We start from the raw sequence: 15,114 nt of genomic DNA on the forward strand, positions 1-15,114 counted from the left end.
CCAGCACAAATCCAGGTTTTCTCCCCCCTCCCCTCCCCCCCCACAAAAAAACTCACTCTCCTGCTGGTAATAGCCCATCCAAAGTGACCACTCTCTTTACAATAAGAAAAGGAGTACTTGTGGCACCCCAGAGACCAACCAATCCACCCGAGCACAAGCCCTCATGAGCCACAGCTCACCTCATCGGATGAAGTGAGCTGCAGCTCACGAAAGCCCACGCCCAAACAAACTGGCCAGTCTCCAAGGTGCCACAAGTATTCCCTTTCTTTTTTTGAATACAGACTAACACGGCTGTTACTCTGAAACCTCTCTTTACAATGTGTATGGTAATCAAGGTGGGCCATTTCCAGCACAAATCCAGGTTTTCTCACCCCCCCCCCTTTTTTTTCCAAAAACTACACACACAAACTTACTCTCCTGCTGGTAATAGCTTATCCAAAGTGACCACTCTCCTTACAATGTGTATGAAAATCAAGGTGGGCCATTTCTAGCACAAATCCAGGTTCTCTCACCCCCCCCCCCCAAACACACACACACAAACTCACTCTCCTGCTGGTAATAGCTTATCCAAAGTGACCACTCTCCCTACAATGTGCAACACACACTGGCTGCAGGTGTTAGGTAGGCATATCATCCTGCATACATGTTACGTGTTGGCTACCGCCTGTCTTCCTCGGCTCCCATCTGTTCACAGGAGTGGGGTGGTATCATATACCAGCGCAAGCAATGTTGCGAGCTCTCGTCCTCCTGTATCCCAAGCTATTCTCTAGAGAGCTGCGTTTGTAACAGATCTGCTTTGTGACTTTGAATGGCAGCTCCCTCTCATGGCCAAAGAGAAATCAGCAGGAAAACTCTCAGCCCTACCACCACTCAGTGGCGTAAGTGTTTTTGTGTGGATCAGAACCAGGGTAAGAGCTATAGGCCTTGGCTATGAACTCCCTGCCCTTCCCTTACAGAAGTGATTGGATGCAAAGGTGGCAGGTGCCATTATTATGAATAATAAAAGCCAGTAGCAGCAAATGCTTGGTTTGTCTTTTGACAAATAGACTGCCTTGTACAAGATATCCTGGGGAAGCTGGATGCTTTGACAACTGGTTATAGGATAGTAGTGGCATTTGGCACCCAGAAAAGTGTGGGAAATGGTAGGGACATTTAGCACCCAGGAGACTTTAGCAGTGAAGAGGAGATGCAATTCCTCTTCCACTCTTAGGCATTAAGGTGACTTTTTTTACTGTGGAATAGGGTCCTTTGGGATCTCCCCTTTCACATTTACACTTCTTACATAATGATTCTCATTATCTCCTTGTTATAATGACCTATCCTCCAAAAGAGGTATTCTGGACACACCTCTCAGATTTCTGTTTTCTTTTAGCACTATGTTAAGTGCCACTCATACTCTGAATAATAATATTATTATTATTTATTATTAGCATTTACACAGCAGTTTTCATCAGAGAGGTGCTCAGATCTATTGCAGCCTTGCTTTTTGTTCCCTTTATTAAGCTGCATTGTTTTTATATTATTGGCATGAACAAAAATAAAAAGTTGGTTGAATGCACATTGAATATATTGTAGTACAGAGACTAATATGCTCAAGTGTACTTTTACTAAGTTGTGCACTTTGCAAACTGTTTTTAGGTTTTAGGCTACAGGATACGACTCCATTTTGATGACTACTTGGATTGTTACGACTTCTGGGTGAATGCTGATTCTTCAGACATTCATCCAGCTGGATGGTGCGAGAAAACAGGTCACAAACTTCACCCACCAAAAGGTATTGTCTAACTTTCAACTTAAAGATTTGCTTTATCTTTCAGACAGTTGCTATCCATGTAATGCTGAGCTTTCTTTGGCAGCAGTATTTTCCTTCATCTTGATAAGTTTCTGGCATGAAATCTTTCTTTCTTTTATTCAGTTGTTTGGGGGTATCTAACATGTTATACGATGGTATTGTGAATCTCCAGTACAGTGCACAACTGCTTTTTTGTTGAAATGTCTTGATTTGTATTCCAAATTACAATACAATAAGGGCAGTCCACCTGTTCACTTCTCTTTTGCTTCATCTTATGACTGTAGATAATTAGCTTCGTGAGCTGATAGCTGTCATTGTGAAAAGGTGGAAGAAAGGTAAATGCAAAGCATTAATGGATCCTGTGGAGCCAGATGAAAGAACAAAGAGGCAAAGGGGAAGGAAAGAATGTGCTTTTGTATAAAACTATGAGAGACACTAAAAAGCAAAATGATCAGAATAGTTATTCAAAGAGAACATGATGGGAGCATGAAGAGACCAAACTAGCCCCAAAATAAAAGCAAAATACATAGGCTGCTATGGAATACTAGCGTCTTTAGTGCCTTGTACACTATAAAGGCCTTGAACTTGTAAGCCCTTCAATAACATACAATGGGTTGCCCAAAATGAGGGCTGAAGGCCAACTATGGGTCCTCTAAATATGCCCCATGGCTGGCCATTATTATTTTGTCATTTATAAATCACCGTCAGCGTATATGGAGCTGTACAGACAGATAAAGATAGTGTCCCTGCCCCGAGGAGAGAGTTTGAGACAAAGACAACGAGAGGTGACAGATCTCTGTGGGAGAAATAAAGGATAAGGGTATCAGGCTGCAAAATAACAACATGCACTGTTTTATCTGAGTGATGTGGACTGGTTGAAAATGTGCCTTATATGTTTGCTTACTTATTTTGATTTTAAATATCTAATTATTTTAATGTGGGAGGTGTAGGCTAGCCATGTATCCTCACAAGGCAGAATGCCTTCAAACACTTCCCTGGTTCAGCCACATGCCACACTGCCTTGCAACAATGCAACTTCTATGCTCTTTGGTTGTAATGTAGCCCTGAATAGTTAGCTTATGTAAAATAGGTAATTTATTTAAACTATTTAAAATATTTCCCAAAAGCCATTCCTCCCTGCTGCTATCCTCTTGGAGTTATGGATTTCATGTGCTGAATGAATAGGTAGTTACATATCCAGTTTTTCAAATACTGTGTGTACTCAGTGGTGAGGTTTTGTCAGCTTGTCCCTTATAAATCCCTGGTTTTGGAGGCTTATTCATTTCTTAGTCATCAAATACTGCTGCTGGAGGAGACCTACTATACAAGATCTCATCCTCTGAGTCATATTTTTCCTGAAAAGTCATAAAAGTCATTTGTGGGGAAAATTTGTTCAGGTATTTTTTTGTTGGTTTTTATATTGATGTAACATGAAATGATTTTTTAAAATTATTTTTGCAAGGCTCTTAAGGCCTCATGTGGTGGCTAAACCTCCTTTTAACTGGGGGAAACTGCAGCCTATCATTAATACCCCTCTGCATAACCATGTCTATTAGAAGAGGTTCATCAATATATAGTGCAGTGTGGTTCTGCTGTCCCCAAGACATCCCAGGTCTTTGGGATAACAGGATTGTGCTACTGCATTCCTCTCCAGAGCTAGCAAATACATTCTGGGCTCTTCCCTTGGGCTGGCTTGTTTCATTCCACCCTAGGATTGTTTCTCTTCCTGTCATATGGTCCTCTGGATCTCTTCTCTTCCTGGCCAGATGAGTTCACTCCTTTCCAAACCTTCTCCTGAATAAGACTGTTAACTAATTCTGATATGCTCTTACTTCCCTGTAAGAGTTTGCCCTAATTCACAGCAGTTGCTAGGCTAAACTTAGCTTAAGGTGATGCTGTGGAGCAGGTAATTATTCCCCATTCACAAGGGAGCTGAATATGCTGCTTCAATAGCACTGATAGCCTCTGCTGGCTCTTGTAGCAAAGGAACGTGACATGAAATTGAACCTGCACCATTCCATGTGATGGTGTAAATGTAGTGCACGTTTCTAAAGGAGCTGAAGGTTGTTACTGCTGTTGCATTGTAGGGTCTCTCTGTGTGTCAGTGACAGTAGTTCTCATAATACAAAAAAGTACTATAACCCCTTTCTGGAATATGAATAGACCCAGACAAAAGACCCCCTTTTTTTCCTGAGGTGAAAGATCCATGTTAGGCTTGATTATGGTCTCATTCACACTAGTTTTACCGCTGCATAATTCTTTTGACTTCAGCGGAGGTACTCCTGATCTATACTGATGTGAGATCAGTTGGGTCCACAGCCTCGTCACAGTTTGAGTCAATGCTTTTGCATACCTTAGACAGCCTTTCCTTGTTTTCTTTTTATACCTTTCAACTGGACTTTCAGCTGCTGCAGCCACTTTTATAACCCTTCCTTGTAGGATTCCATCCAAATTTTAGAAAACATACTGTAATGAAAGCATCTAACCTTGCAGACCTTGGCTGCATCTGGACAGCCCTAGTCCTAATTCTAGGACTTCCTGGGACTCAGATGGCCATAGTCATAGAGTTTAAGACTGGGAGTTGGGTTCCTGTGGCCTGCTGTCTTTGTTGCCATGGAGATGGAAGGCACACTGCAAAGACTGACATGGACTCAGAATAAACTGTTTATTCCACTTTAATAAAGGTACAAATATGCAGCAGCAGACATAATAACAGCATACCCCAAAGCCCACTTTACTCGGCACTCCTATGTATCCCAGACCGCCAACACCAGCCAGCACCCGTACATTAAACCCGACAACTGAAATTAGACCAAAGTGTTACAGCCACCGCAATGGCAGGGAAATTATTAAATGAGAGAGACCCAGATCAACCTGGCAATATAGCTATTTCCCGTCAGATGCCAAACATGGAAGAAAAATTTTAAAAAAACACTTCTTTTTAATACATGCAGGAACTATCCTAGAGATTCTTCCTACATCTGGCAGAACTTTGATTTTTGCAAAGGCCCTGATGACCTTGTAAAGAGAGTCAGACAGACATTTTTAATTTTACATACCATCAATATTGTGGGACTAATCTCAGTGCACAGGGATAAGTATTTGTGTACATCTTTTGAGAATCAGGGCCCTAGAAAGTAGAGTGAAAGAAACAGTCTTTTATAACATTTTGTCTAGCCCAAGGATTCCAAAGTGGTGTTGCGATTTTTTTCAGTGTTAAGCCTTTTCATCATAGGCAGCACACTGTGAGTTTTCTGGAGCCCATGCATATACTCTGACAACCTTTTCTGATTTCCATTGTTATGTAAGACATGCAAAAAGAATATTTAGGAATTTCTGTTTATAAGAGGTAGAATTATAGTTTGGAGGGTTGACCAGTGAAGATGTTTCATTTTATCCCAATAGTTCATCCACAATTTATTGTGTATTTTCGCAGTATTTGTGTAGTTCTACAACATTCCAAAGTATATACAAAAAAGAAAAGGAGTACTGGTGGCACCTTAGAGACTAACAAATTTATTCGAGCATAAGCTTTCGTGAGCTACAGCTCACTACAAGATTTTCAAGTGGAAATTTTGAGAGGGTAAAAACCTTAGGGAGGCACAACATGCCAGAAGTACATGAAGTGAGACCACAGCAAAGTTGGGCAAGTGGCCATGGTTCCATATCCATAGCTGCATTTACTGTGGGAGGCAGTGTGAGTGGGTAAAGTAATATCCCACACTAGGACAGCATTGCAAGGAATGTGGTAAGTTGAACTATTTTAGCAGTGTGTGCAAGAGCAGAAGCAGCTCTCAGAAAGATTGAATCAGACTTGTACATGAAGGGGATGGCACATCAGACAACGGTGATGACTTATGATTCTGTCATTGAGTGAGAGAGAATATCAGGTTCAGGCTGTTGGGACAGGAAAGCAACAAGGGACAATACCAATCTCCTGTGAATGGAACAATGTTAAATGGGAAAAGCCTTGTGCAATTTCAGTTGGATAGTGGTACCTCCTGCAGTGTGACTCCTCAGGGTGAACTGGAGTTTAACACACCATTACAAAAAGCAGTTGCAAGCCAATAATGTACAGTGAGAGCATAATGCAGCCCAGAGGAAAATATGATCTCATAGTAACTAATGTGAAGAATAACAGACGGTACCAACTAAAGTTTGTGTTGGAGGATAGTAAGCACAGCAACCTCCTCTTGATGAATACAGTCATATAACCATGCACCTAGTCAGGGTGCAGCATCAGAATTTTACAGTTGCCATGCAGGAAGCAAAAATGGGAGTCCCACAGACAATGGAGACAATTTTAAAAGCACATGGGGATGTTTTCAAAGATGAGTACATCAAAGGATGTGTGCATCAGAGTGGAATCTATGTGCTTATCATGAAAGAAAATTCCAGTGACACTGTGTAATCAAGTGCTCAAGGAACTTGAAAGTCTGCAGAGCAGGGGTTTCAGAGCATCTCTAGAGGCCAGAACAGCCTGAGTAAGCAGCATGGTAGTAAAGAAGCCATCAAGCAAATTACACATCTGCACAGACCTGAAGCCACTGAGCAGGGTATTGAAATGTCGCCATATCCACTGGCCACAGTTGATGACCTCTTGCCAGAACGTTCCAGAACTGAATCTTTACAGTCTGTGATGTGAGGAACAGGTTTTGGCACATAAGTCCTGTAGGAAAAGGGGAAAAGTTAATGGAGATTACACCAAATATGAGCCCCAGGAGGATACAGGATGGGTTAAAGAGGATTACAAGGGAGAATAGGAATGGAAAAAACTTGCAGCCAGAGGGAACAGGGGATAGACTGGAGAATAGCACCGTCACTAGGAAAAGGCAGGTCTGTGTGATTGGGGACTCCTTACTGAGAAGAATAGATAGGCCTGTAACCAGAGCTGATGGATTCCTTCAGCAAGTAGTTGCTGAACCAACTAGAGGGGATGCCATTTTAGATTTGGTTTTGGTGAGTAGTGAGGACCTCATAGAAGAAATGGTTGTAGGGGATAGTCTTGGCTCAAGTGATCTGCAGCTAGGGTTTTTGATTTCAAAAGGGCTCACTTTCAAAAATTAGGGAAATTAGTTAGGGAAGTGGATTGGACTGAAGAATTTATAGATCTAAAGGTAGAGGAGGCCTGGGATTATTTTAAATCAAAGCTGCAGAAGCTATCGGAAGCCTGCATCCCAAGAAAGGGGAAAAAATTCATAGGCAGGAGTTGTAGACCAAGCTGGATGAGCAAGCATCTCAGAGAGGTGATTAAGAAAAAGCAGTAAGCATACAGGGAGTGGAAGAAGGGAGGGATCAGCAAGGAAAGCTACCTTATTGAGGTCAGAACATGTAGGGATAAAGTGAAACAGGCTAAAAGTCAAATAGAATTGGACCTTGCAAAGGGAATTAAAACCAATAGTAAAAGGTTCTATAGTCATATAAATAAGAAGAAAACAAAGAAAGAAGTGGGACCGCTAAACACGGAGGATGGAGTGGAGGTCAAGGATAATCTAGGCATGGCCCAATATCTAAACAAATACTTTGCCTCAGTCTTTAATAAGACTAAAGAGGATCTTAGGGATAATGGTAGCATGACAAAGGGAATGAGGATATGGAGGTAGACATTACCATATTTGAGGTAGAAGCGAAACTCAAACAGCTTAATGGGGCTAAATCGGGGGGCCCACATAATCTTCATCCAAGAATATTAAAGGAATTGGCACATGAAATTGCAAGCCCATTAGCAAAAATTTTTAATGAATCTGTAAACTCAGGGATTGTACCGTATGATTGGAGAATTGCTAACATAGTTCCTATTTTTAAGAAAGGGAAAAAAAGTGATCCGGGTAATTATAGGCCTGTTAGTTTGACATCTGTAGTATGCAAGGTCTTGGAAAAAATTTTGAAGGAGAAGGTAGTTAAGGACATTGAAATCAATGGTAAATGGGACAAAATACAACATGGTTTTACAAAAGGTAGATCGTGCCAAACCAACCTGATCTCCTTCTTCGAGAAAGTAACAGATTTTTTAGACAAAGGAAACCCAGTGGATCTAATTTACCTAGATTTCAGTAAGGCGTTTGATACCGTGCCACATGGAGAATTATTAGTTAAATTGGATAAGATGGGGATCAATAGGAAAATTGAAAGGTGGATAAGGAATTGGTTAAAGGGGAGACTACAACGGGTCCTACTGAAAGGTGAACTGTCAGGCTGGAGGGAGGTTACCAGTGGAGTTCCTCAAGGATCAGTTTTGGGACCAATCCTATTTAATCTTTTTATTACTGACCTTGGCACAAAAAGTGGGAGTGTGCTAATAAAATTTGTGGATGATACAAAGCTGGGAGGTATTGCCAATTTAGAGAAGGACAGGGATATCCTACAGGAGGATCTGGATGACCTTGTAAACTGGAGTAATAGTAATAGGATGAAATTTAATAGTGAGAAATGTAAGGTTATGCATTTAGGGATTAATAACAAGAATTTTAGTTATAAGCTAGGGACACATCAATTAGAAGTAATGGAGGAGGAAAAGGACCTTGGAGTATTGGTTGATCATAGGATGACTGAGCTGCCAATGTGATATGGCCGTGAAAAAAGCTAATGCGGTCTTGGGATGCATCAGGAGAGGTATTTCCAGTTGAGATAAGGAGGTTTTAGTACCGTTATACAAGGCACTGGTGAGACCTCACCTGGAATACTGTGTGCAGTTGTGGTCTCCCATGTTTAAGAAGGATGAATTCAAACTGGAACAGGTACAGAGAAGGGCTACTAGGATGATCTCAGGAATGGAAAACTTGTCTTATGAAAGGAGACTCAAGGAGCTTGGCTTGTTTAGCCTAACTAAAACAAGGTTGAGGGGAGATATGATTGCTCTCTATAAATATATCAGAGGGAGAAATACTGGAGAGGGAGAGGAATTATTTAAGCTCAGTACCAATGTGGACACAAGAACAAATGGATATAAACTGGCCACCAGGAAATTTAGACTAGAAATTAGATGAAGGTTTCTAACCATCAGAGGAGTGAAGTTTTGGAATAGCCTTCCAAGGGAAGCAGTGGGGGCAAAAGATCTATCTGGCTTTAAGATTAAACTTGATAAGTTTATGGAGGAGATGGTATGATGGGATAACATGGTTTTGGTAATTAAATATTCACGGTAAATAGGCCCAATGGCCTGTGATGGGATATTAGATGGGGTGGGATCCGAGTTACCCTGGAAAGAATTTTCTGTAGTATCTGGCTGATGAATCTTGCCCATATGCTCAGGGTTTAGCTGATTACCATATTTGGGGTCGGGAAGGAATTTTCCTCCAGGGCAGATTGGAAGAGGCCCTGGAGGTTTTTCGCCTTCCTCTATAGCATGGGGCACGGGTCACTTGCTGGAGGATTCTCTGCTCCTTGAAGTCTTTAAACTACGATTTGAGGACTTCAGTAGCACAGATATAGGTGTGAGGTGTTTTTTGTAGGAGTGGTGGGTGAAATTCTGTGGCCTGCCTTGTGCAGGAGGTCAGACTAGATTATCATAATGGTCCCTTTTGACCTAAATATCTATGAATCTATGAAAGTCAGAATAAAATGTCCAGCATGCTGACAACCTTTGCATCACCATTTGGTTGCTATAGCTGACTGTGAATGCCAGTGGGCATAAGCCCAGCACAGGAGATGTGCCAGAAAAGACTCCCCCAGGTGCTGGAAGGATTGCCTGGAGTGAAAATAATTTGAGATGATATCTTCACTGTAGATGAAAGGAGGAACAATACAAAAACTGAATGAGACCATGACCAAAAACTGCAAGCTTTTCTACAATGATGCAGGGACAAGAATATAAACCTAAACCCACAAAAAAATGTTAATCAGTGTGAGGTGACACACGTTGGACATCCGCTCACGCAAAGAGCCTGAAAGTAGACCAAGCAAAGACATGCCATCTCCAGTGGATGTGAATGTGGTCTACAGCACTCAATAAGAGCGATAATTTTTTTTGTCTAAGTTCTGTCCACACCTGGCTTCAGTAGCTCAGAAGGCAGCATGTTGAGTGAGATTGGGCAGGTCCCCAACAGCAAACATTTGACATGCTGTAACAAGTGATAATATATGCCCCTGTCCTTAAGTACTACCAGCCAGGAGAGCCACTGAGTGTGATGCATTGAAACAAGGATTAGGTGTAGCTCTTTTGCAGGAGCAGCCAGTTGCTTATGCCAACACCTCTGGTTAAAGGAACATGGGGTGAGGAGTCTGGGCATCTGTTTGTTTTCAGTGTTTATATTAAAATGTTTGTAAAATTGGGAAGATGCATCATTATCAGTGGAACTGGAGGGATTGTTGTTGATGGGATACCAAGAAAAAAGGGAATGCAGGAAGTTAGGTTGGAAGCAACTCAGAACATGGACAGAGCAGTGCCCAGGGTTTAAAACAGTTCCTATTGTTCAACTTAACCTGCATTCATCTTCACTCTTTGCAAATGCAACAGGGAACAGCCATTTTGAAAACTGTCAGGCATGGAGGGGCCTAATATGAAAATTCACAGTGAAGACAGAATTTCCCCCTTCTGATACTTTATTGTGAAAATTAAATTATGCAAAGGGGTAATGTTTGTGTTATAAAACAAAATAAACCAGTGTTACTAAGCCAACCTAAATGAAAACAGCTACGGTAACAGTGTTTAAAAATTAAGTCTCATATATGCTATCACCCTTTCTAAAGACTATATTAAAACAATATATGTGATATATTTTCAGATTTAAAATACATTTAGTAAATAGCCCTAATGATGATGTAATTTCAAACAAACTTGGTAATGCAATTTCTGCAAGAGATGATTAAAAACAAGAAAATTCACATAACAAAAATGTTCAAATAATCACTGAGGGCTGAAAACAAACCTGTAAAAAGAAGAAAAGTTTTAGAGTATTATAAGTATTATAGTAAGATATTGGAGTCTAGTTTTTAGTTAATGAGTTGGACACTTTCTGGTAGTACTGATGTGAGTTGTGTGTGTATGTTGACTGGAAAGTGATTAAGGCAGTGGCATTATTTATTAAGCACCATGGAGTACCCACTGTGGGCAAAATAAAGTCTTGTGTTTTTGTGGCCCCCCTGAGGGGTAATTTGTACAGCTGGTTTGCATATAGGAGTGCGCCTACAGCTCTTCTGCTCAAGACAAGAGGCCCCTATGAACCCTGTGATGGTTGGCTCACAGAAACCCCCTTGGGGCTGCCAACTGATGTGCCAAGACTACTTCTGCCCCTCCTTTCCCCGCCAGCTTGGGACTCCAGCATCCTGTCTTGTTGAGCCAGACACGCCAGTCTGCTGTAACGCAGATTCAGGGTCTGAACCACATGCCCCAAAGCTGCAGATTTAGCAGAAACCAGCTTAAGAAATGTTCCTGTCTTTGACACTCAGATCCAACTCCCAGTGGGGTCCAAACCCCAAATAAATCCATTTTACCCTGAATAAAGCTTATAGAGGGTAAACTCATAAATTGTTCACCCTCTTTAACACTGATAGAGAGAGATACACAGCTGTTACCCCCCTCTCCCCCGGTATTAATAGATACTCTGGGTTAATTAATAAGTAAAAAGTGATTTTATTAAATACAGAAAGTAGGATTTAAGTGGTTCCAAGTAGTAACAGACCGAACAAAGTGAATTACCAAGCAAAATAAAATAAAACATGCAAGTGTAAGTCTAGTACAGTAATAAAACTGAATACAGATAAAAACCTCACCAGTTCCAGTAAGCTTCCTTTTACAGACTAGTCTCCTTCTAGTCTGGGCCCAGCAATCACTCACACCCCCTGTCGTTACTGTCTTTTGTTCCAGTTTCTTTCAGTATCTTTGGGGGTGGAGAGGCTATCTCTTTAGCCAGCTGAAGACAAAATGGAGAGGTCTCCCAGGGGTTTAAATAGACTTTCTCTTGTGGGTGCAGACCCCCTCCTCTCTCCTATGCAAAGTCCAGCTCCAAGATGGAGTTTTGGAGTCACATGGGAAAATCACATGTCCATGCATGACTCCGTTTTTTACAGATAGCAGCCCTGGGTCACATGCTACCTTGAACGTCCTCAAGTAGACTTCTTATGTGGATTGGAGCATTCCAAGATCCATTGTCCCTTAAGCGCTTCTTGATTTGCACATTCCTTTCTCAAGAAGCTGACCAAATGCTTTACAAAGGTTACTTAAAAATCAAGCAAGTACACAGCCAATATTCATAACTTTGATTACAAAAATGATACATGCATACAAATAGGCTTAATAGATTCAGTAGATCATAACCTTTACAGAGATATGTTATATGGCATATGTAGCATAAAACATTTTCTAGTTATGTCATATATACATTCATAAGCATATTTCCATAAAGCCTTATGGGGAGCACCGTCACAAACCCAGAGAAGGGGGCTTAGTTATATTTGTTTTTTGCAGTTAATTTAATTTTAGCTAATATTTACATTTAAAACTGTGAGGGGAGGGCAGGCCTAAAAGGAAGAAGGGGCTGCTCAATAATTTTCTTATGATGCTTCACAAAATAAGAGGGTCCCAAAAGGTTAAAGCCAATTATTTTCTCCTGGTATATTTTAAATAGCACTCAGAAGGGGGATATATTGTGTGGTAAATGATTAACAGTATGGTTAAGCTTGGCTTATATATCTGTAACATCTATGCTGGGAGTAGTCAATATGGGGACTGTGGGCCAAATCCCGACCACCAGATGCTTTTGAACAGACACCAAAATCTTTTTATTTACCTGTTATCATTATTGTTATTTTTTTTTAATTATTGTCTTTGAAGTCTGGACCTTAATTATACCTTAACCAAGAAATGTGGACGTTAACAGAAAATAATTGACTCCCCCTGACTTTTATGCAGTATCTTGAAATGGCTTTATATGACTATACAACAGAGAAACAAAGGAAGACCTGTAACTATGTATACTAGTAATCTTTGTTGCCTTTTTTTAGTGACCAGGAATATGAATAGTTAGACTTTTCCCATGAGCTACATTATTTTCTGTAAATTTTCTTCTAAAAGAAACAGAGTGAAAAGGGGGAAATTATACTAAGAAATGTTTGTTGAAACACAGAAGCAAAACAAAATAGCTACATTCTTGGGAAAATTGTGGTCATCCGTACTGATAAAGTGTACAATGTTCATGTTCTGATAATTGCTTGTTTCCAAAAACATTTTTGTTAGTACTGTTATTTATTTGTAGTAGAGTAACAGCTACTGGGCTCAACCAAAACTCAGGCCTCATTGTACCAAAGTGTTTTTTTTTTATATACACATAGTAAGAGACAGTCCCACTCCTAAAGAGCTTATGATACAAATAGACACTGCAAATAGACACTGTGGAAGAAAGATACAAATAGACACTGTGGAAGAAAGAACATAAGAATGGCCATACTGGGTCAGATCAAAGGTCCATCCAGCCCAGTATCCTGTCTACCGACTGTGGCCAGTGCCAGGTGCACCAGAGGGAGTGAACCTAACTGTTAATGATCTAGTGATCTCTCTCCTGCCATCCTTCTCCACCCTCTGACATACAGAGGCTAGGGACACGATTCCTTACCCATCCTGGCTAATAGCCATTAATGGATTTAACCTCCATGAATTTATCCAGTTCTCTTTTAAACCTTGTTATAAAAGAGAACTGGATTGGAGAAGGTAGTATTATCCCTATTTTGCTTATAGGGAATAGAGGCACAGAGAAAGTTTGCCTCAGGTCACCCATGGAATCTGGGGGAGAACTAGGAATTGAACCCAAATCTCCTGAGTCCCAATCCAAAGCCTGAGCCAAAAGACCATCTTTCCTCCTATATGAAGATTGGGAACAGTCAAAACTTCAGTCCTGGAAAAAGACGAGAAGCCGATCAACTTCAGATCAGGAGGAAAAATAGACACTCAGGTCATCATAATATTTTGTTCAGATACTAAAAAGAAAGCTGGTCATTGTGATAAATAAGCTTTGCTAACTGGTAGCAGGGAAGGATTAGCGATTCCTCTCTGAATTACCAGGTGCCAAATAAAAATAGAAATAATTGAAATCATCGGCGTTAAGTTGGGATAAAACTGGCGTAATGTAGCAGAGAAACAGGCCCCAAATATTAAGTTTTACTATAGAAGATACTTATAATATTATTATATTATGTTAAATTTAAATGATTTTAAGTTCTTTAATTTTTTCCATATGTGAAATTCTGGAATTGAATGATTTGGGACTAGATGAAAAATGTATTGCTGAAAAAATAATTTTATGGAAGATTATAATTGCCATAATCAACCCTGTGTCTCATGCATATTTTCTTCTCTCTCACTTTCGTGGAAACCTTTTAGGATATGAAGAAGAGGAATTTAACTGGCCCTCATATCTTAAAACATGTAAGGCTCAAGCTGCTCCTAAATCTTTGTTTGAAAACCAGAACACGGTAGGTATTCTTCATTTGCTGCATCTTCATTGCTGTAGAACATTGCTAGCCGGTTCATTTATATCATTTCAGTATCGGGACACTTTGGAAATCCTGTAAATAATTTTTTCCTTAAGGTTTGATAAATGATTATTCTTATTAAAATTCACCTCTGAAATACACATGAATTAAATTAATATAATAAACATAAAAAAAAATTGTGTTAAAAGAACTTTAAGGTTGCAATGTCAAGCATTCAAAAGTTAGGAAATACTAGAAGTAAGGGTGCCTGTTTAACCTTAATTAAGCCCCCTTATGCATATGCATTCTGCTACAGTCCTTAGTTGTACGAGTAAACACTATTTTTTTCACAGGTCCTGCGCCTCATTCTGTGCACAGGATGAATGGTCCACCTTAAATCTGGTATTTCCTAACTTTTGAGTATTTGACTTTGCAATATTCACATTCTTTTAACATTTTTTAATGTGTCTCCTACATTTTTTAAACTGAAAAAACCCCCAAAGTTTCATCATATGAAATAATTTCTTATATAACCCTTTTTTTATCAATAGACCTCAAATGTTTTATAATCTCTCAGTGTATTAATCCTTACAACACCCCTGTGAGAAAAGCATTATTATCCACAGATGGGGAGCTGAGCCACAGAGAGGTTAAGTGACTTGCCCAAGGTCTCACAAGAAGTCTGTGATAGAGCAGGTAATTGAACCTGGGTCTTCACATCCTAAGCCAGTCCCCTAACCACAGGATGATCCTTTCTCTCCACCTGAGTTAACAGAGTAGCTGGTAGCAGTGGAAGGCTGTTAGCATCTGTGTGGATCTGCCACCAGAGGGGGATGAGATACACACAACAAAGGAGTGTTGAAACTCAGGAATAATGGGTTAAATTCTAGGTTCTGTAGGGGAGTGGTTCTAATGGC

General features: G+C 40.3%; 1 protein-coding gene across 7 annotated transcripts in view; it reads left to right on the top strand.

Moving 5' to 3' along the window:
* The window catches only part of L3MBTL3 (L3MBTL histone methyl-lysine binding protein 3), a 152,000-nt gene that overhangs the window by 57,446 nt on the left and 79,440 nt on the right, over positions 1 to 15,114 (top strand). For all 7 annotated transcript variants that reach the window (XM_073337277.2, XM_073337276.2, XM_073337281.2 and 4 more), the window contains 2 exons: positions 1,639 to 1,774; positions 14,106 to 14,197. In XM_073337277.2, coding sequence (XP_073193378.1) covers positions 1,639 to 1,774; positions 14,106 to 14,197 — 228 coding nt within the window. The remainder of the gene's footprint in view (positions 1 to 1,638; positions 1,775 to 14,105; positions 14,198 to 15,114) is intronic.

Source organism: Lepidochelys kempii, chromosome 3 (assembly GCF_965140285.1).
Source record: "Lepidochelys kempii isolate rLepKem1 chromosome 3, rLepKem1.hap1, whole genome shotgun sequence".
Lineage (NCBI taxonomy): Eukaryota > Metazoa > Chordata > Testudines > Cheloniidae > Lepidochelys > Lepidochelys kempii.